This window comes from Oncorhynchus tshawytscha, linkage group LG22 (assembly GCF_018296145.1).
Source record: "Oncorhynchus tshawytscha isolate Ot180627B linkage group LG22, Otsh_v2.0, whole genome shotgun sequence".
NCBI lineage: Eukaryota > Metazoa > Chordata > Actinopteri > Salmoniformes > Salmonidae > Oncorhynchus > Oncorhynchus tshawytscha.
The window spans coordinates 18914658-18937351 of NC_056450.1; the positions used below are offsets into that span (position 1 = coordinate 18914658).

The 22694-nt window shown below is 40.7% G+C and overlaps 1 protein-coding gene across 2 annotated transcripts in view; it reads left to right on the forward strand.

Annotated features, from left to right (window-relative positions):
• Positions 1–22694, forward strand: part of LOC112221539 (plexin-A1-like) — a 340982-nt gene that overhangs the window by 208703 nt on the left and 109585 nt on the right. For both annotated transcript variants that reach the window (XM_042303888.1, XM_042303889.1), the window contains exon 10: positions 1471–1671. In XM_042303888.1, the coding sequence (XP_042159822.1) occupies positions 1471–1671 (201 nt within the window). The remainder of the gene's footprint in view (positions 1–1470; positions 1672–22694) is intronic.

Here is a 22694-nt window from a genome sequence, read left to right on the forward strand (position 1 = left end):
CGCTATTGGCTAATAGCTCCCTATTGTCTTGAGGCGACTCCTATACATTTCTTCTAGCTTAGCTATCAAGAGTCTTCCATTGTTTCATACGTAGTAATTGAGGACAAGGTCTGTCCAGATTCACAGGGAAATTGCATAATCATATATTTATTCAGGAGAGGAGTTGGTGGTGAGGAGCAGAGGAAAGGAGGCAAGAGGAGAGGTGAGTAAGGGAGGGAGGAAGGTAGAAGAGAGGAGAAAAGAGGAGAGGTGAGTAAGGGAGGGAGGAAGGTAGAAGAGAGGAGAAAAGAGGAGAGGAGGAGCGCTGTGGTGAAACCCAGTTTAATGGCAGGACAGCAGTGGAAGCTGTCCAATGGAAGCGCCTGGCTGCCTGGTGTCACGGAGACCTGTGTTGGCTTCTGAGAAGGAGTCTGTTTGCACAGCCCAACTCATGATAAGAAGCTTCACTCACACACACAGGAATGATATTCACAGTCCTCAGTATAGAGTATACTAGACACTGGAATCATCCACTACAACTGAGAATTAAAATAGCAATTATATTATGTTTGAATTTCCTCAAACGTCTACAAATGTTGATATTGGAATAGTTTTGGCTTAAGGTACAGATTCATGACATATTTTTTGTATTTAGGCTTGGCCCTTTGTCTCTTCCTGCTGACCAAGGCCGTCTGCTGTCTGGACTTGTTTGTCCAGAGAAACAACACATTTCATTCACTCCCATTAGCATGGTACTGTTAATGTGTTTGCTATGTAACTGTTTGGAAAAGTACTATCTTTTCTGTACAGCCTGTCGCTAAATCTTGTGTGGGAGAGGGTGGCGTCTAAAATCAACAAACAGCGAGTGGGACACATGACAATTGTGTCTGTGGTGGCCCGTCTTCCGTTAGTTGATGTATTTCTTTAGCTGCCTGCTGCTTTGCCCCTGTCCTCTCCAGTGCCCCCGTGTTGGGCAGAGAGGGGTCAGGGCCCAGAGAGGAGACAAGACAGCACTTGCTGCTCTTCCCACTGATCGTCTGGACTGGACTGGCTTTTTGGCCCAGACGCTGTTGGCGTCCGTACCCACGAACACAGCCCTGCCAAAACCTTTCAATGGCATTAACACTTGAATGGCTTCATTTTGTTTTGTCTCGCTAATCCGTTGGCATGGCAACAAACTATGTGGTCGCTAATCACTTTGCCACCCCCCCCCCTACAAAAATATGCCAGTTTCTCAGAGCAATTAAGCCCATTACATGGCTTTATACAATTATAAATACTGCATACCTCTTGTCTTCGTCACATTTTGTATCACTCTGTGCTTAAATCCTCACACACTGTGCATCAAGACCACTTTCAAAATCACTAACGCTTTATGGACATTATACCAGCATGCTATACTTACTTCTCCCGTCCAGTAAATCTCCAGTCCACCACTTTGACCTGCTTACAGAATAGAGGGCGAACCACTGTCTATTTCCCTGTTCCCAGGAGTGTCCCCAGATCCTGCCATCCACCCAGATCTACATCCCCGTGGGGGTGATGAAGCCCATCACCCTGCTGGCTAAGAACCTGCCTCAGCCCCAGTCTGGACAGAGGAACTATGAGTGTATCTTCCATATCCAGGGAGCCACCTACAGCGTCACCGCCCTGCGCTTCAACAGCACCAGCATCCAGTGTCAGAGGACCTCGGTGAGTACCATACCTGTCCTGTCTTATTCTGCTGTCCTACCACCCCCGCAACCCAACCACCATCCTAGTCATACGGTGTAGTCGTACAGTGTAGTCATACGCAATGCATGCTAAAGGTTGCATTTGTTTCTGTGTGTTTCTCTCTGTGTGTTCACTTTCTAATTTGTAAGCATGGAATAGTTTTTTCTCTGCTAGCCAGAGTGGTTCAGTCTTCTTGCTTTTATCTACTTTGGTTTCCCCCCACCTCTCTGCCCTGTTCTTTTCAAATCTCTTAGTATGCCATTTAGTTGTAATAATAGCAGCAGCAGCCGTCCTTAGCCATTATCTGCCTTGCTCCCCTCTCCCCCGCTCTCTCTCTCTCTTTTCTCTCTCTCTCTCTCTCTCTCTCTCTCTCTCTCTCTCTCTCTCTCTCTCTCTCTCTCTCTCTCTCTCTCTCTCTCTCTCTCTTTCTCTCTCTCTTTCTCTCTTCACTCACTCTCCTTTCTCTTTCTCTGTCTCTGTCTGTCTCTCTCCTCTCTCTCTGTCTGTCCGTCTCTCTCTCCATTTTTCTTTTTTTTCTCTCTCTCTCTCTCTCTTTCTCTCTCTCTTTCTCTCTTCGCTCACTCTCCTTTCTCTCTCACTGTCTCTGTCCGTCTCTCTCTTCTCTCTCTCTGTCTCTGTCCGTCTCTCTCTTCTCTCTCTCTGTCCGTCTCTCTCTCCATTTCTCATTTTTTTCCTCCCTCTCTCAGTCTCTCCTTCATTCAGCTGTAGGTTTGTCCAGCTAGCTCGGCCTGGGAGGACAGTGCTGTAACCATTCAGGCTCAATGAAACACAAGGCTGTGTAATCGCTTTAACGGACTGCCATCTGCAGTCATTAACGGGCAGAGTGGGCCTGTGCGTCTGACAGTGGTATGACACTCGTCTGCGCAGCTTTATCGATGGCCATTATAGAACTCTCCTGTCTCACTCGGGAAACTCTTGGCTCTTCTGAAGGGAAGCTAATTACGCAGCTAAGAGCACGAGGAGAGCTGTCTCACTAAACAGGCCTTTATCGACTGTTTGCTGTTGCAGCCATTTTCAAATCAACAGCTTCTGCCCGCTCAGCCAGTGGCATGCCTTTTCTCCATTAGATTTTAGCAGCAGACAGAACGGTATTGGTGTGAACGTTGAGCTAGGGCTGCAAAACAACTGGCTACACAGCAAGGGGCCAAGAAAACGTTGTCGCTGTCTAATGGTAACAAACAGCATGACAAGGTGTTATGGTTAGTATGCATCGCGCGGCAAATGTTTTTTAGACGTGTATTTGTGCTCCCTTTCGGCATGTAGGGCGAGGCTAGTCCAACTGTCTCCCCCTCTCTGGATTCCGCCTCTGGGTCGTCAGTCAGTCAGGGTGCTGCCTGCTGGTGGAGGGAGGGAGACACACTGAAACATGTCACCGCTGCTGTTCAGCAAGCCAGACAAGCTGTCCATTTGAACAGGGAACGGCAATTTCAGCCGTGTTAATTCCCGTAGTGCAACCACAGCCGTTAAATGAGTTTATGAGTTACTTAACGTGCTGTGATTTTAGCATGAGTGCAGCATGTCTCTGCAGAGCTTATTATGACATGGCCCCAGGGCTCGCACAGTGAAAAAGCTGAAATTCACTACCTTCACTCATCTGCTTGCTCTGCCTTAATATTTAGCCTCACATTGAAGTGTTGTACCGTTTTCCTTTCAGGAAGACCAGGGCTGCAAGTAGAACACATAACCATGTGACACAAGCAGCTGCATTCATGCGTTTTCTTGACAAATGTCAATAAACCAATAAGGTCTGCCAAGCAAAGACCTGATGCAAAATACATGTAGAAATGTTTTGCTCAGTGAAATGAACATCCAACCAGTGTGGAGTTGTGACAGTGTGTGACAGCAACTATGTGAGCTTATTACACTATTATAGGCACTATGTCCTGGGATTTCCTGGGATCTTCTACGCAGAAGAACCTTACCTTCGAATGACTATTGTGTGGCTTGTGAGCATCAGAGTCTCAGCTTCTCATAGGTGGGCCATAATAGTTTGTAGCTCAAACCGTTTGGTCTTTACAGACGTTTTTGGGGGAAGAACCATTTTCGGGATCCGCCCTTGTCTCAGAAACACCGCTCCAGCTCATCCCCCGTTTATCACACAGACTAATGGTTGATATCAGTGGATGCAGAAGAACATCTCAAACACAATGTTTAAAAGGGGTTAGAAGTCCAAAACGCGGCAGTGTTACCGTGGGATTCAAGAGAGGAAAATGATAAATGATCAGATGGTCATGTGCAGATAGATACTGGTGTGCAAAAGAGCAGAAAAGTAAATAAATAAAAACAGTATGGGGACGAGGTAGGTAAATTGGGTGGGCTATTTACCGATGGACTATGTACAGCTGCAGTGATCGGTTAGCTGCTCAGATACCAGATGTTTAAAGTTGGTGAAGGAGATAAAAGTCTCCAACTTCAGCGATTTTTGCAATTCGTTCCAGTCACAGGCAGCAGAGAACTGGAAGGAAAGGCGGCCAAATGAGGTGTTGGCTTTAGGGATGATCAGTGAGATACACCTGCTGGAGCGCGTGCTACGGGTGGGTGTTGCCATCGTGACCAGTGAACTGAGATAAGGCGGAGCTTTACCTAGCATGGACTTGTAGATGACATGGAGCCAGTGGAGAGAGAGAGAGAGGAAAACACTAAACAAACAACACAAAGAATTATCTATCCAAAATGATGAGATGTATGGGTACATGAGATGTATGGGTAAACCACTTCTCCAATCTTTTTGGCTCTATAACAAAGAATAAAGAGCAAAAACATATACATGATCAAATACAGATCTTAGAATCAACTATTAAAGACTACCAGAACCCACTGGATTCTCCAATTACATTGAATGAGTTACAGGACAAAATAAAAACCCTCCAACCCAAAAAGGCCTGTGGTGTTGATGGTATCCTCAATGAAATGATCAAATATACAGACAACAAATTCCAATTGGCTATACTAAAACTCGTTAACATCATCCTTAGCTCTGGCATCTTCCCCAATATTTGGAACCAAGGACTGATCACCCCAATCCACAAAAGTATTCACCCTGCACACCCTAATTGACAACCAAACAAACCAAAACAAAGGCAAAGTCTTCTCATGCTTTGTTGATTTCAAAAAAGCTTTCGACTCAATTTGGCATGAGGGTCTGCTATACAAACTGATGGAAAGTAGTGTTGGGGGTTAAACATACGACATTATAAAATCTATGTACACAAACAGCAAGTGTGCGGTTAAAATTGGCAAAAAACACAAACATTTCTTCACACAGGGTCGTGGCGTGAGACAGGGATGCAGCTTAAGCCCCACCCTCTTCAACATATATATCAACGAATTGGCGCGGGCACTAGAAAAGTCTGCAGCACCCGGGCCTCACCCTACTAGAATCCAAAGTCAAATGTCTGCTGTTTGCTGATGATCTGGTTCTTCTGCCACCAACCAAGGAGGGCCTACAGCAGCACCTAGACCTTCTGCACAGATTCTGTCAGACCTGGGCCCTGACAGTAAATCTCAGTAAGACCAAAATAATGGTGTTCCAAAAAAGGTCCAGTCACCAGGACCACAAATACAAATTCCATCTAGACACTGTTGCCTTAGAGCACACAAAAAACGATACATACCTTGGCCTAAACATCAGCGCCACAGGTAACTGAACAATCTGAGAGACAAGGCAAGAAGGGCATTCTATGCCATCAAAAGGAACATACATTTCAACATACCAATTAGGATCTGGCTAAAAATACTTGAATCAGTCATAGAGCCCATTGCCCTTTATGGTTGTGAGGTCTGGAGTCCGCTCACCAACCAAGACTTCACAAAATAGGACAAACACCAAATTGAGACTCTGCACGCAGAATTCTGCAAAAATATCCTCCGTGTACAACGTAGAACACCAAATAATGCATGCAGAGCAGAATTAGGCCGATACCCACTAATTATTAAAATCCAGAAAAGAGCCGTTAAATTCTATAACCACCTAAAAGGAAGCGATACCCAAACCTTCCATAACAAAGCCATCACCTACAGAGAGATGAACCTGGAGAAGAGTCCCCTAAGCAAGCTGGTCCTGGGGCTCTGTTCACAAACACAAACACACCCTACAGAGCCCCAGGACAGCAGCACAATTAGACCCAACCAAATCTTGAGAAAACAAAAAGATAATTACTTGACACATTGGAAAGAATTAACAAAATAACAGAGCAAACTAGAATGCTATTTGGCCCTAAACAGAGAGTACACAGCGGCAGAATACCTGACCACTGTGACTGACCCAAACTTAAGGAAAGCTTTGACTATGTACAGACTCAGTGAGCATAGCCTTGCTATTGAGAAAGGCCGCCGTAGGCAGACATGGCTCTCAAGAGAAGACAGGCTATGTGCTCACTGCCCACAAAATAAGGTGGAAACTGAGCTGCACTTCCTAAACCTCCTGCCAAATGTACGACCATATTAGAGACACATATTTCCCTCAGATTACACAGATCCACAAAGAATTCGAAAACAAACCCAATTTTGATAAACTCCCATATCTACTGGGTGAAATTCCACAGTGTGCAATCACAGCAGCAAGATTTGTGACCTGTTGCCACAAGAAAAGGGCAACCAGTGAAGAACAAACACCATTGTAAATACAACCCATATTTATGCTTATTTATTTTCCCTTGTGTACTTTAACCATTTGTACATTGTTACAACACTGTAAATATACATAATATGACCTTTGTAATGTCTTTATTGTTTTGAAACTTCTGTATGTGTAATGTTTACTGTTCATTTTTATTGTTTATTTCACTTTTGTATATTGTCTACCTCACTTGCTTTGGCAATGTTAACAGATGTTTCCCATGTCAATAAAGCCCCTTGAATTGAATTGAAAATTAGTTTCAAATTGAGCAGCAGCTGCTGAAAAAATTAGCTCCTACAAATATTGAAATTTACATGGTTTTTAGAGTGAAGTACATCGGAAAAAGGCAAAAGAAAACTGCAAGACTGAATAGGAGACAAAACAAGCAACAAACGAAGAAGATAAAATGAAATCGTACAGTTATCTTAGCTAGCTGAATTGTTTACCAGTTGCTAAGCAGTTGCTAGGGACTCTCCTGGAAGAAGCTAGCTAGCTAACAAAGAATATCTAGTTAACAGTAGAAAAGAAAGGCAAAATAAGGACAGAAGACAGAGGACAGCAAAGTGAAACAGTCATCTAAAAACTCACAAGACAATAATACAAGAAACAAGGCTTTTATTGCAACATTGTAGCCAACATCACCAGCGTTGCTATGGAAATTGTTTACCCACCAGACATCCAGACAGGGAAAGCTGAGAAAGGTTTCAAAGGTTTGTTGATGGGACAGAACCATGAATGGCTGTTTGCAGATCTTACCAGTTGCAAAACAAGGGTGCATTTAATATTTAACACCAAACGAGGGCACATATGGAAAAGGTTTATTTGCAACCATTTCCCTTTTCTCAAAAAAAGTGAGGCATCAGTCAAGGATGTCAGATCAGCATTTTTGAAGAAGCTGACCAGAGCAACACGTATCAAACAGTAAACTTATATAATGGAACTGTATTGATACAAGGCAATGATTCAAGCCTCCAGGCTTTTGAAAATAGGTTTGCTACTCTAAAAGCAGAAGCTGAACTCATCTCAGAAACGGAGGAAAAAGAAAAGGAGGGAGATGGAGAAAAGCAGGCCCCAACGGTCTCTGTGACCCAGCAGGAAGACCTCAGTGTCCCTCTACCTACTTCTCCTGCAGCAGACAGAGCCAAGGGCATGTCTACAACACTAAGAACACCTGCTATGCAACGTTTCCACAACACCCTCTCTCTAGTCGAAGCAGAGGTCATAGGACTCAGAGAGAACAAACTTCAAGAGGAGGACACTGTCCAGAAACTAAAAGAAGAGATGAAACCGTTCCGGGAGGAGAGCAGAGCATCTATTGCTAAATTAGAAACCAGAATGGACAAACTGAGTCAGACAAATGATGACCTCAGAAATCATCTGAGCACAACAAGAAAGGAACTAGAACAAAGAGAGAGGTACATTGACACCCTCAACCAGCAGCTAGTCATTATGTCCTCTGCATCTAGAGAACATATCCACCAGCTTGTTACAACACAAGCAGAACCTGAGACCAGTATGGCCTCCACCACACAGCCTGATGACACTGCACCAGCCTAACAGTCTGCTCCAGCCCAGATCAGCCAACCAGCCTCCCAGTCTGCTCTAGCCCATGTCAGCCTACCTGCTTCCCAGTCTGCTGCAGCCCAAGGTCAATCTACCCGTCACCCAGTCTGCTCCAGCCCAGGTCAGCCATCCAGCCTCCCAGTCTGCTCCAGCCCAGGTCAGCTAACCAGCCTCCCAGTCTGCTCGAAGCCCAGGTCAAGCTACCAGCCTCTCAGTCTGCTCCAGCCCAGGTCAGCCAACCAGCCTCCCAGTCTGCTCCAGCCCAGGTCAGCCAACCAGCCTCTCAGTCTGCTCCAGCCCAGGTCAACCAACCAGCCTCCCAGTCTGCTCCACCAAGACAATCATCCACAACTGCAATCCTAATTGAAAAGGGAAGTTCTTAGTCCAGGAAAGATGATTCCCTTGTCACCAGGTGTATAAGTTATGGTTTCCTACAATGCAGCTACTCAGTCCGACCATGATTAACACCCCTGACAACATCATCATCCACACTGGCACAAACAACCTTCATGCCAAAGGTGAAAATGTATTGGGGCAGTGAGAAGAGTGGCAGAACGGCTATGTTCCCAACAACCAATATAGTTGTGTCCACCCTCCTACCAAGAAAAGACTTCCCAGGACAGTTGATCGACAAAGTAAATCAACAGATCACTGTGGACTGTGCCTCACTGCTCAACGTCAGAACGGCTCACCATCCCACTCTGACATGTCAACACTTATACGATAATGTACATCTTGATCAGGACAGTATCAGAACCTTTGCCAAGGACATAAAGGATGCAACACTTGGCAGGGACCCACACACCCATCAACCCAGCAGCAGAGGCCCCCCACTCCACTTTCTGAAACAACAGTACCCCCACCATCCCCAGAAGAAAAGAGCCAGACACAGCGTATTACAGCACAGCTCTACTAGACCAGGCCCAACACAGCACAGCTCTACTAGACCAGACCCACCTCAGGACAGCATGACCAGACCCGGCCAATCACAGCACAGCTCTACTAGACCAGACCCATCACAACACAGCTCTACTAGACCAGACCAGACCCATCACAACACAGCTCTACTAGACCAGACCCATAACAACACAGCTCTACTAGACCAGACCCATCACAACACAGCTCTACTGGACCTGGCCCATCACAACACAGCTCTACTAGACCAGACCCATCACAACACAGCTCTACTGGACCTGGCCCATCACAACACTGCTCTACTAGACCAGACCCATCACAACACAGCTCTACTAGACCAGACCAGACCCATCACAACACAGCTCTACTAGACCAGACCAGACCCATCACAACACAGCTCTACTGGACCTGGCCCATCACAACACAGCTCTACTAGATCAGACCCATAACAACACAGCTCTACTAGACCAGACCCATAACAACACAGCTCTACTAGACCAGACCCGTCACAATACAGCTCTACTAGACCAGACCCATCACAACACAGCTCTACTGGACCTGGCCCATCACAACACAGCTTTACTGGACCTGGCCCATCACAACACAGCTCTACTGGACCTGGCTCATCACAACACAACACAGCACTGACCACTACTCTAGTGTCAGGCAGAACACTGTCCTTCATAGAAGTGGACCACATGATGCAGTCCATACCATGTATCATTCAGATCATCAGCCTACGTATGCTGAGGTAACCTCTGGCCAAAGACACCTAGAACAATCAGACATAGGAGAGGTGCGCCAACTACTGCATCTAATATGCGCCAACTACTGCATCTAATATGCAGACTACTGGGTTAGACAGACCCTTTAATTCACATGACTACACTGATACGGGAGGTAACCACCACATACTTGGACACCCCTCCTTGTACAGTAGCCCTATTATAAATAATAGAAACAGTCCTGACCAAATACTGTACAAAAATGGGGAGTTAGTGCATCTCTGTCGAGCCTTAGGCCTGTACATGCTTAATGGTAGTATCAGAGGGGACTCTTTAGGTCAGTTTACTTACTGCTCAGCTCTTGGGACAAGTGTAGTCGATTATGACATCACTGACATTGACCCCTCCTCCATTAGTGCATTCACTGTCAGACCACAGACACCATTGTCATCATCAGAAACAAAAAACATCAGAAACAAAAAACAGAATGTTTCTGAAAAATGGTTTGTTAACGAATGTGAAACAATTAGAAAACACCAAAGACAAATGTCAAATTAAAAACATAAGCGGAGAAAAATCCAGAGCTACGATATGAATACTTTGAAACTCTGAAACAGTAGAAACATACACTGAAACAGTAGAAACAAACACTGAAGCAGTAGAAACATACACTGAAACGGAAGAAACAAACACTGAAGCAGTAGAAACATACACTGAAACAGTAGAAACAAGCACTGAAACAGTAGAAACATACACTGAAACGGAAGAAACATACACTGAAACAGTAGAAACATACACTGAAACGGAAGAAACATACACTGAAACGGAAGAAATTGAATTATACCAACAAGACACTTGATAAAATTGAAAACGCAATTGACCAAAACCAATTCTGGGAAATGTGGAACAATTTAAGTAAAGCCACAAGAATTAGCCATACAAGATGAAGGAATTTGGAAAACTTATTTTGATCATCTATACAAAAACATCCCACGAAAAGACTTACAACAGAACCAATTAGAAATTCAAGAACAATGTGACATCCTTGAATCAGTCATTAAAAACAACTAACATCCATTAGATTACTCAATAACCCAACAAGAACTAAATGAAAACCTCAGATCTATAAAATGAAAGAAGGCTTGTGGGAGACGGAATCTAAAAAAAATCCAGAAAATCACATTGTATGATTTTTAAGTAATTAAGTAGCATTTTATTGCATGACATAAGTATTTGATACATTAGAAAAGCAGAACTTAATATTTGGTACAGAAACCTTTGTTTGCAATTACAGAGATCATATGTGTCCTGTAGTTCTTTACCAGGTTTGCACACACTACAGCAGGGATTTTGGCCCACTCCTCCATACAGACCTTTTCCAGATCCTTCAGATTTCGGGGCTGTCGCTGGGCAATACGGACTTTCAGCTCCCTCCAAAGATTTTCTATTGGGTTCAGGTCTGGAGACCTGCTAGGCCACTCCAGGACCTTGAGATGCTTCTTACGGAGCCACTCCTTAGTTGCCCTGGCTGTGTGTTTCGGGTTGTTGTCATGCTGGAAGACCCAGCCACGACCCATCTTCAATGCTCTTACTGAGGGAAGGAGGTTGTTGGCCAAGATCTTGCGATACATGGCCCCATCCATCCTCCCCTCAATACGGTGCAGTCGTCCTGTCCCCTTTGCAGAAAAGCATCCCCAAAGAATGATGTTTGCACCTCCATGCTTCACGGTTGGGATGGTGTTCTTGGGGTTGTACTCATCTTTCTTCTTCCTCCAAACATGGCGAGTGGAGTTTAGACCAAAAAGCTCTATTTTTGTCTCATTAGACCACATGACCTTCTCCCATTCCTCCTCTGGATCATCTAGATGGTCATTGGCAAACTTCAGACGGGCCTGGACATGCGCTGGCTTGAGCAGGGGGGACCTTGCGTGCGCTGCAGGATTTTAATCCATGACAGCGTAGTGTGTTACTAATGGTTTTCTTAGTGACCGTGGTCCCAGCTCTCTTCAGGTCATTGACCAGGTCCTGCCGTGTAGTTCTGGGCTGATCCCTCAATTTCCTCATGATCATTGAAGCCCCACGAGGTGAGATCTTGCATGGAGCCCCAGACCGAGGGTGATTGACCATCATCTTGAACTTCTTCCATTTTCTAATAATTGCACCAACAGTTGTTGCCTTCTCACCAAGCTGCTTGCCTATTGTTCTGTAGCCCATCCCAGCCTTGTGCAGGTCTACAATTTTATCCCTGATGTCCTTACACAGCTCTCTGGTCTTGGCCATTGTGGAGAGGTTGGAGTGTGTGGACAGGTGTCTTTTATACAGGTAACGAGTTCAAACAGGTGCAGTTAATACAGGTAATGAGTGGAGAACAGGAGGGCTTCTTAAAGAAAAACTAACAGGTCTGTGAGAGCCGGAGTTCTTACTGGTTGGTAGGTGATCAAATACTTATTCCATGCAATAAAATACAAATGAATTACTTAAAAAATCTGACAATGTGTTTTTCCGGATTTTTGTTTTAGATTCCGTCTCTCACAGTTAAAGTTTACCTATGATAAAAATTACAGACCTCTACATGCTTTGTAAGTAGGAAAACCTGCAAAATCGGCAGTGTATCAAATACTTGTTCTCCCCACTGTATATGCTGATGACTTGGTACTTCTATCACCAACCAAAGAAGGTCTTCAACAGAACCTTAATATTCTAGAGCAATTTTGCCATAATTGGGTCCTGGCAGTAAATTAAAAAAAACGAAAATCATGATTTTCCCCCCAAAAAACTGATGTCAGAAACACAAATATTAATTCAACCTGAACAACACCATCATTGAACACACAAAAAATGACACATACCTTGGTCTGACCATATCTACAACAGGAAAATGTAATATGGCAGAGAAGGCACTGAAAGAAAAAGCCCGCAGTGTATTGTATACAATACAAATTAAATTATTCAATATCAACATGCCCATTAGAATTTTGACCCAAATATTTGACAGTGTAATCGTACCAATAACTCTTTACCGAAGTGGGGTTTGGGGGCCACTCAATAAACTGGACTTTAAAATGTAGGACAAACATCCAATTGAAGTCTGTCGGAAAATTCTACAAGTCCAGAGAAATACACCAACTAATGCATGTCGGACAGAATTGGGCCGCTTTCCAGTAGTAATGGAAATTTAAAAAAGATCATAAAAATGTTGGCTACATCTAAATTCAAGTCTGCTGAGCCCAGAAACGAGCCCTCTCAGTCAGCTGGTGTTGGACCTAACCAACCAAGCTGACACCAGCACTGCTTCAAAAGAAAGAATTCCAATAAACAAAATCATGAATCAAAACACTCATATTTACAACAAAAACTAAACAAAATCCCAAAACCGACTAAATTGCTATCTGACCCTAAACAGAGAAGAATATGAATTGGCTGATTATCTCTACTCTGTCAGAGATACGAAGCAGAGACAGATCCTTACCAAGTACAGGCTGAGTGACCACCGATTGGCAATAGAAACCGGCAGACATAAAAAGACATGGCTACCCAAAGAGGAGTGTGTATGTGGTCACTGCACAACAGGGGAGGTAGAAACAGAGATTCACTTTCTCCTTTACTGTGATAAATATTCCTCACCAAGAGATTCAGTATTCTCAGAAATGACTACATTTATTCCAAATTGTAACTTATTAAACCCAGAGGAAAATCTAAAACGACTCATGGGCGAAGGAGCAATGGCTCCTCGTGCAGCCAAATATGTATTTGCCTCCCATAGCCTGAGGGACACTGAATAATAACATCTGCATAGTAAATAGTAACTTACTTATTATTAGTATTATTGTTATTACTAATATTGTTATTTCTATTATTATTGTTGTTTATCATTCCAAATAGTAGTGGTGGTAGTAGTAGTAGTAATGATGATGGTAGTAGTGGTATGGGTAGTGGTATGGGTAGTAGGGTGATGGTAATGAGAGCAGTGTAATGATGATGGTGGTAGTAGTAGTAGTAGTAATAATGATGATGGTAGTTGTAGTAGTAGTAGTAATAATGATGATGGTAGTTGAAGTAGTAGTAGTAATAATGATGATGGTAGTTGTAGTAGTAGTAGTAGTAATAATGATGATGGTAGTAGTAGTAGTAGTAGTAATAATGATGATGGTAGTTGTAGTAGTAGTAGTAATAATGATGATGGTGGTAGTAGTAGTAGTAGTAATAATGATGATGGTAGTTGTAGTAGTAGTAGTAATAATGATGATGGTAGTTGTAGTAGTAGTAGTAGTAATAATGATGATGGTAGTAGTAGTAGTAGTAGTGGTAGTAATAATGATGATGGTGGTAGTAGTAGTAATAATGATGGTGGTAGTAGTAGTAGTAGTAATAATGTTGGTGGTAGTAGTAGTAGTAGTAGTAATAATGATGGTGGTAGTAGTAGTAGTAGTAGTAATAATGATGGTGGTAGTAGTAGTAGTAATAATGATGGTGGTGGTAGTAGTAGTAGTAGTAATAATGATGGTGGTAGTAGTAGTAGTAGTAATAATGATGGTAGTAGTAGTAATAATGATGGTGGTAGTTGTTTGTAGTAGTAGTAATAATGATGATGGTAGTAGTAGTAGTAGTAGTAGTGGTATGGGTAGTAGGGTGATGGTAATGAGAGCAGTGTAATGATGGTAGTAGTAGTAGTAGTAGTAGTAGTAATAATGATGATGGTAGTTGTTTGTAGTAGTAGTAATAATGATGATGGTAGTAGTAGTAGTAGTAGTAGTAGTAGTGGTATGGGTAGTAGGGTGATGGTAATGAGAGCAGTGTAATGATGGTAGTAGTAGTAGTAGTAATAATGATGGTGGTGGTAGTAGTAGTAGTAATAATGATATAGGTAGTAGTAGTAGTAGTAGTAATAATGATGGTGGTAGTAGTAGTAGTAGTAGTAATAATGATGGTGGTGGTAGTAGTAGTAGTAATAATGATATAGGTAGTAGTAGTAGTAGTAGTAATAATGATGGTGGTAGTAGTAGTAGTAGTAATAATGATATAGGTAGTAGTAGTAGTAGTAGTAATAATGATGGTGGTAGTAGTAGTAGTAGTAGTAATAATGATGGTGGTGGTAGTAGTAGTAGTAATAATGATATAGGTAGTAGTAGTAGTAGTAGTAATAATGATGGTGGTAGTAGTAGTAGTAGTAGTAATAATGATGGGGGTGGTAGTAGTAGTAGTAGTAAAATGATGGTGGTAGTAGTAGTAGTAGTAGTAGTAGTAGTAATAATGTTGGTGGTAGTAGTAGTAGTAGTAATAATGATGGTGGTAGTAGTAGTAGTAGTAGTAGTAATAATGATGGTGGTAGTAGTAGTAGTAGTAGTAATAATGATGGGGGTGGTAGTAGTAGTAGTAGTAATAATGATAGTGGTAGTAGTAGTAGTAGTAGTAGTAGTAGTAATAATGTTGGTGGTAGTAGTAGTAGTAGTAGTAATAATGATGGTGGTAGTAGTAGTAGTAGTAATAATGATGGTGGTGGTAGTAGTAGTAGTAGTAATAATGATGGTGGTAGTAGTAGTAGTAGTAGTAGTAGTAGTAGTAGTAGTAATAATGATGGTGGTAGTAGTAGTAGTAATAATGATGATGGTGGTGGTAGTAGTAGTAGTAGTAATAATGATGGTGGTAGTAGTAGTAGTAGTAGTAGTAGTAATAATGATGGTGGTAGTAGTAGTAGTAGTAGTAGTAGTAATAATGATGGTGGTAGTAGTAGTAGTAGTAGTAGTAATAATAATGATGGTGGTGGTAGTAGTAGTAGTAGTAATAATGATGGTGGTAGTAGTAGTAGTAGTAATAATAATGATGGTGGTAGTAGTAGTAGTAGTAGTAATAATGATGGGGGTGGTAGTAGTAGTAGTAATAATGATGGGGTGGTAGTAGTAGTAGTAGTAATAATGATGGTGGTAGTAGTAGTAGTAGTAGTAGTAATAATGTTGGTGGTAGTAGTAGTAGTAGTAGTAATAATGATGGTGGTAGTAGTAGTAGTAGTAATAATGATGGTGGTAGTAGTAGTAGTAGTAGTAATAATGATGGTGGTAGTAGTAGTAGTAGTAGTAATAATGATGGTGGTGGTAGTAGTAGTAGTAGTAGTAATAATGATGGTGGTAGTAGTAGTAGTAGTAGTAGTAGTAATAATGATGGTAGTAGTAGTAATAATGATGGTGGTGGTAGTAGTAGTAGTAGTAATAATGATGATGTTAGTTGTTTGTAGTAGTAGTAGTGGTAGTAGTAATAATGATGATGGTAGTTGTAGTAGTAGTAGTGGTATGGGTAGTAGGGTGTTGGTAATGAGAGCAGTGTAATGATGGTGGTGGTAGTAGTAGTAGTAGTAATAATGATGATGGTAGTTGTAGTAGTAGTAGTGGTATGGGTAGTAGGGTGATGGTAATGAGAGCAGTGTAATGATGGTGGTAGTAGTAGTAGTAGTAGTAATAATGATGGTGGTAGTAGTAGTAGTAGTAGTAATAATGATGATGGTGGTAGTAGTAGTAGTAGTAGTAATAATGATGATGGTAGTAGTAGTAGTAGTAGTAATAATGATGATGGTAGTTGTAGTAGTGGTATGAGTAGTAGGGTGATGGTAATGATAGCAGTGTAATGATGATGGTAGTTGTAGTAGTAGTAGTCATAATGATGATGGTAGTAGTAGTAGTTGTAGTAGTGGTATGAGTAGTAGGGTGATGGTAATGAGAACAGTGTAATGATGGTGGTAGTAGTAGTAGTAGTAGTAGTAATAATGATGATGGTGGTAGTAGTAGTAGTAGTAGTAATAATGATGATGGTAGTTGTAGTAGTAATAATGATGATGGTAGTAGTAGTAGTAGTAGTAGTGGTAGTAATAATGATGATGGTAGTTGTAGTAGTAGTAGTGGTATGGGTAGTAGGGTGATGGTAATGAGAGCAGTGTAATGATGGTGGTAGTAGTAGTAGTAGTAGTAGTAGTAATAATGATGATGGTAGTTGTAGTAGTAGTAATAATGATGATGGTAGTTGTAGTAGTAGTAGTAGTGGTATGGGTAGTAGGGTGATGGTAATGAGAGCAGTGTAATGATGGTGGTAGTAGTAGTAGTAGTAGTAGTAGTAATAATGATGATGGTGGTAGTAGTAGTAGTAGTAATAATGATGGTAGTAGTAGTAGTAGTAGTAATAATGATGATGGTAGTTGTAGTAGTAGTAGTAATAATTATGATGGTAGTTGTAGTAGTAGTGGTAGTAGTAGTAGTAATAATGATGATGGCAGTTGTAGTAGTAGTAGTAATAATGATGATGGTAGTTGTAGTAGTAGTAGTAATAATGATGATGGTAGTTGTAGTAGTAGTAATAATGATGATGGTAGTAGTATGGGTAGTAGGGTGATGGTAATGAGAGCAGTGTAATGATGATGGTAGTTGTAGTAGTAATAATGATGATGGTAGTTGTAGTATTAGTAGTAATAATGATGATGGTAGTTGTAGTAGTAGTAGTGGTATGGGTAGTACGGTGATGGTAATGAGAGCAGTGTAATGATGGTGGTAGTAGTAGTAGTAGTAGTAGTAGTAGTAGTAGTAGTAGTAGTGGTAATAATGATGGTAGTTGTAGTAGTTGTAGTAGTAATGATGATGGTGGTAGTAGTAGTAGTAGTAGTAATAATGATGATGGTAGTTGTAGTAGTTGTAGTAGTAATAATGATGATGGTAGTAGTAGTAGTAGTAGTAATAATGATGGTGGTAGTAGTAGTAGTAGTAGTAGTAATAATGATGGTGGTGGTAGTAGTAGTAGTAGTGGTAATAATGATGGTGGTAGTAGGAGTAGTGGTATGAGTAGTAGGGTGATGGTAATGAGGGCAGTGTAATGATGATGGTGGTAGTTGTAGTAGTAGTAGTAGTAATAATGATGGGGGTGGTAGTAGTAGTAGTAGTAATAATGATGGGGTGGTAGTAGTAGTAATAATGATGATGGTGGTAGTAGTAGTAGTAGTAGTAGTAATAATGTTGGTGGTAGTAGTAGTAGTAGTAGTAATAATGATGGTGGTAGTAGTAGTAGTAGTAGTAATAATGATGGTGGTAGTAGTAGTAGTAGTAGTAATAATGATGGTGGTGGTAGTAGTAGTAGTAGTAGTAATAATGATGGTGGTAGTAGTAGTAGTAGTAGTAATAATGATGGTAGTAGTAGTAATAATGATGGTGGTGGTAGTAGTAGTAGTAGTAATAATGATGATGTTAGTTGTTTGTAGTAGTAGTAGTGGTAGTAGTAATAATGATGATGGTAGTTGTAGTAGTAGTAGTGGTATGGGTAGTAGGGTGTTGGTAATGAGAGCATTGTAATGATGGTGGTGGTAGTAGTAGTAGTAGTAATAATGATGATGGTAGTTGTAGTAGTAGTAGTGGTATGGGTAATAGGGTGATGGTAATGAGAGCAGTGTAATGATGGTGGTAGTAGTAGTAGTAGTAATAATGATGATGGTAGTAGTAGTAGTAGTAGTAATAATGATGATGGTAGTTGTAGTAGTGGTATGAGTAGTAGGGTGATGGTAATGAGAGCAGTGTAATGATGATGGTAGTTGTAGTAGTAGTAGTCATAATGATGATGGTAGTTGTAGTAGTGGTATGAGTAGTAGGGTGATGGTAATGAGAACAGTGTAATGATGGTGGTAGTAGTAGTAGTAGTAGTAGTAATAATGATGATGGTGGTAGTAGTAGTAGTAGTAGTAATAATGATGATGGTAGTTGTAGTAGTAGTAGTAATAATGATGATGGTAGTAGTAGTAGTAGTAGTAGTAATAATGATGGTAGTAGTAGTAGTAGTAGTAGTAATAATGATGGTGGTAGTAGTAGTAGTAGTAGTAATAATGATGATGGTGGTAGTAGTAGTAGTAGTAGTAATAATGATGATGGTAGTAGTAGTAGTAGTAGTAATAATGATGATGGTAGTTGTAGTAGTGGTATGAGTAGTAGGGTGATGGTAATGAGAGCAGTGTAATGATGATGGTAGTTGTAGTAGTCATAATGATGATGGTAGTAGTAGTAGTTGTAGTAGTGGTATGAGTAGTAGGGTGATGGTAATGAGAACAGTGTAATGATGGTGGTAGTAGTAGTAGTAGTAGTAGTAATAATGATGATGGTGGTAGTAGTAGTAGTAGTAGTAATAATGATGATGGTAGTTGTAGTAGTAGTAGTAGTAATAATGATGATGGTGGTAGTAGTAGTAGTAGTAGTAATAATGATGATGGTAGTTGTAGTAGTAGTAGTAGTAATAATGATGATGGTAGTAGTAGTAGTGGTAGTAATAATGATGATGGTAGTTGTAGTAGTAGTAGTGGTATGGGTAGTAGGGTGATGGTAATGAGAGCAGTGTAATGATGGTGGTAGTAGTAGTAGTAGTAGTAGTAATAATGATGATGGTAGTTGTAGTAGTAGTAGTGGTATGGGTAGTAGGGTGATGGTAATGAGAGCAGTGTAATGATGATGGTGGTAGTAGTAGTAGTAGTGGTAGTAGTAGTAATAATGATGATGGTGGTAGTAGTAGTAGTAGTAATAATGATGGTAGTAGTAGTAGTAGTAGTAGTAGTAATAATGATGATGGTAGTTGTAGTAGTAATAATTATGATGGTAGTTGTAGTAGTAGTGGTAGTAGTAGTAGTAATAATGATGATGGTAGTTGTAGTAGTAGTAGTAATAATGATGATGGTAGTTGTAGTAGTAGTAGTAATAATGATGATGGTAGTTGTAGTAGTAGTAATAATGATGATGGTAGTAGTATGGGTAGTAGGGTGATGGTAATGAGAGCAGTGTAATGATGATGGTAGTTGTAGTAGTAATAATGATGATGGTAGTTGTAGTATTAGTAGTAATAATGATGATGGTAGTTGTAGTAGTAGTAGTAGTGGTAGTAGTGGTATGGGTAGTACGGTGATGGTAATGAGAGCAGTGTAATGATGGTGGTAGTAGTAGTAGTAGTAGTAGTAGTGGTAATAATGATGATGGTAGTTGTAGTAGTTGTAGTAGTAATGATGATGGTAGTAGTAGTAGTAGTAGTAGTAGTAATAATGATGATGGTAGTTGTAGTAGTTGTAGTAGTAATAATGATGGTAGTAGTAGTCATAATGATGATGGTAGTTGTAGTAGTAGTAGTGGTATGAGTAGTAGGGTGATGGTAATGAGAACAGTGTAATGATGATGGTGGTAGTTGTAGTAGTAGTAGTAATAATGATGGTGGTAGTAGTAGTAGTAGTAGTAGTAGTAGTAATAATGATGATGGTAGTAGTAGTAGTAATAATGATGATGGTAGTAGTAGTAGTGGTATGAGTAGTAGGGTGATGGTAATGAGAACAGTGTAATGATGATGGTGGTAGTAGTAGTAGTAGTAGTAATAATGATGATGGTGATAGTAGTAGTAGTAGTAATAATAATGGTGGTGGTAGTAGTAGTAGTAGTAGTAATAATGATGATGGTAGTTGTAGTAGTAGTAGTAGTAATAATGATGATGGTAGTAGTAGTAGTGGTAGTAATAATGATGATGGTAGTTGTAGTAGTAGTAGTGGTATGGGTAGTAGGGTGATGGTAATGAGAGCAGTGTAATGATGGTGGTAGTAGTAGTAGTAGTAGTAGTAATAATGATGATGGTAGTTGTAGTAGTAGTAGTGGTATGGGTAGTAGGGTGATGGTAATGAGAGCAGTGTAATGATGATGGTGGTAGTAGTAGTAGTAGTGGTAGTAGTAGTAATAATGATGATGGTGGTAGTAGTAGTAGTAGTAATAATGATGGTAGTAGTAGTAGTAGTAGTAGTAATAATGATGATGGTAGTTGTAGTAGTAATAATTATGATGGTAGTTGTAGTAGTAGTGGTAGTAGTAGTAGTAATAATGATGATGGTAGTTGTAGTAGTAGTAGTAATAATGATGATGGTAGTTGTAGTAGTAGTAGTAATAATGATGATGGTAGTTGTAGTAGTAGTAATAATGATGATGGTAGTAGTATGGGTAGTAGGGTGATGGTAATGAGAGCAGTGTAATGATGGTGGTAGTAGTAGTAGTAGTAGTAGTAGTGGTAATAATGATGATGGTAGTTGTAGTAGTTGTAGTAGTAATGATGATGGTAGTAGTAGTAGTAGTAGTAGTAGTAGTAATAATGATGATGGTAGTTGTAGTAGTTGTAGTAGTAATAATGATGGTAGTAGTAGTAATAATGATGGTGGTAGTAGTAGTAGTGGTATGAGTAGTAGGGTGATGGTAATGAGAACAGTGTAATGATGATGGTGGTAGTTGTAGTAGTAGTAGTAATAATGATGGTGGTAGTAGTAGTAGTAGTAGTGGTAGTAATAATGATGATGGTGGTAGTAGTAGTAGTAGTAATAATAATGGTGGTGGTAGTAGTAGTGGTAGTAATAATGATGATGGTGATAGTAGTAGTAGTAGTAATAATAATGGTGGTGGTAGTAGTAGTAGTAGTAGTAATAATGATGGTGGTAGTAGTAGTAGTGGTATGAGTAGTAGGGTGATGGTAATGAGAACAGTGTAATGATGATGGTGGTAGTTGTAGTAGTAGTAGTAATAATGATGGTGGTAGTAGTAGTAGTAGTAGTAGTAGTAATAATGATGATGGTAGTAGTAGTAGTAATAATGATGATGGTAGTAGTAGTAGTAGTAGTAGTGGTATGGGTAGTAGGGTGATGGTAATGAGAGCAGTGTAATGATGGTGGTGGTAGTAGTAGTAGTGGTATGGGTAGTAGGGTGATGGTAATGAGAGCAGTGTAATGATGGTGGTGGTAGTAGTAGTGGTAGTAATAATGATGATGGTGGTAGTAGTAGTAGTAGTAATAATAATGGTGGTGGTAGTAGTAGTGGTAGTAATAATGATGATGGTGATAGTAGTAGTAGTAGTAATAATAATGGTGGTGGTAGTAGTAGTGGTAGTAATAATGATGATGGTGATAGTAGTAGTAGTAGTAATAATAATGGTGGTGGTAGTAGTAGTGGTAGTAATAATGATGAGGGTAGTTGTAGTACTGATGCAATTGTGAAGATGACAGTTATTTAGTTATAAGTTAGTTATAGTTTCATTTTCCATGTTTAGCTTTTTACATTAATTACATTCCTACTATATTGTTGTTATTTTTGTATTTAATTTTGTATTATTATTATTATTGTTTACTACCATTTTATATTATTATTTGTTATTGTTTATAATGTTATTACAACGTATATTGTATACATTGTTGCTTTGGCAATATTGACACAATGTTTTTCATGCCAATAAGCAGCTTGAATTTGAATTTGAGAAAGAGAGAGAGAGAGAGAGACAGAGAGAGAGATAGAGACAGAGAGAGAGAGAGAGAGAGAGAGAGACAGAGAGAGATAGAGACAGAGACAGAGAGACAGAGAGAGAGAGAGAGAGAGAGAGAGAGAGAGAGAGAGAGAGAGAGAGAGAGAGAGAGAGAGAGAGAGAGAGAGAGAGAGAGACAGAGAGAGAGAGAGAGAGAGACAGAGAGAGAGAGAGAGAGAGAGAGAGAGAGAGAGAGAGAGAGAGAGACAGAGAGAGAGACAGAGAGAGAGAGAGAGACAGAGAGACAGAGAGAGACAGAGAGAGACAGAGAGACAGAGAGAGACAGAGAGAGACAGAGAGAGACAGAGAGAGACAGAGAGACAGAGAGAGACAGAGAGAGACAGAGAGAGACAGAGAGAGACAGAGAGAGACAGAGAGAGACAGGAACCTGACACCCTCAGCACACAGGGGGACAAACACCTGCCTGGAGGTGACAGCATTCCCTCCCCCATATGCCCCCCTAGGCACAACTATGACAACATAACCAACAAAAACGGGTCACAACTCCTGCAGCTCTGTCGCACGCTGGGTATGTACATAGTCAACGGTAGGCTTCGAGGGGACTCCTATGGTAGGTACACCTATAGCTCATCTCTTGGCAGTAGTACTGTAGACTACTTTATCACTGACCTCAACCCAGAGTCTCTTAGAGCGTTCACAGTCAGCCCACTGACACCCCTATCAGACCACAGCAAAATCACAGTCTACTTAAACAGAGCAATACTCAATCATGAGGCATCAAAGCCAAAGGAACTGAGTAACATTAAGAAATGCTATAGATGGAAGGAATGCAGTTTGGAAACCTACCAAAAAACAATTAGGCAACAACAAATTCAATCCCT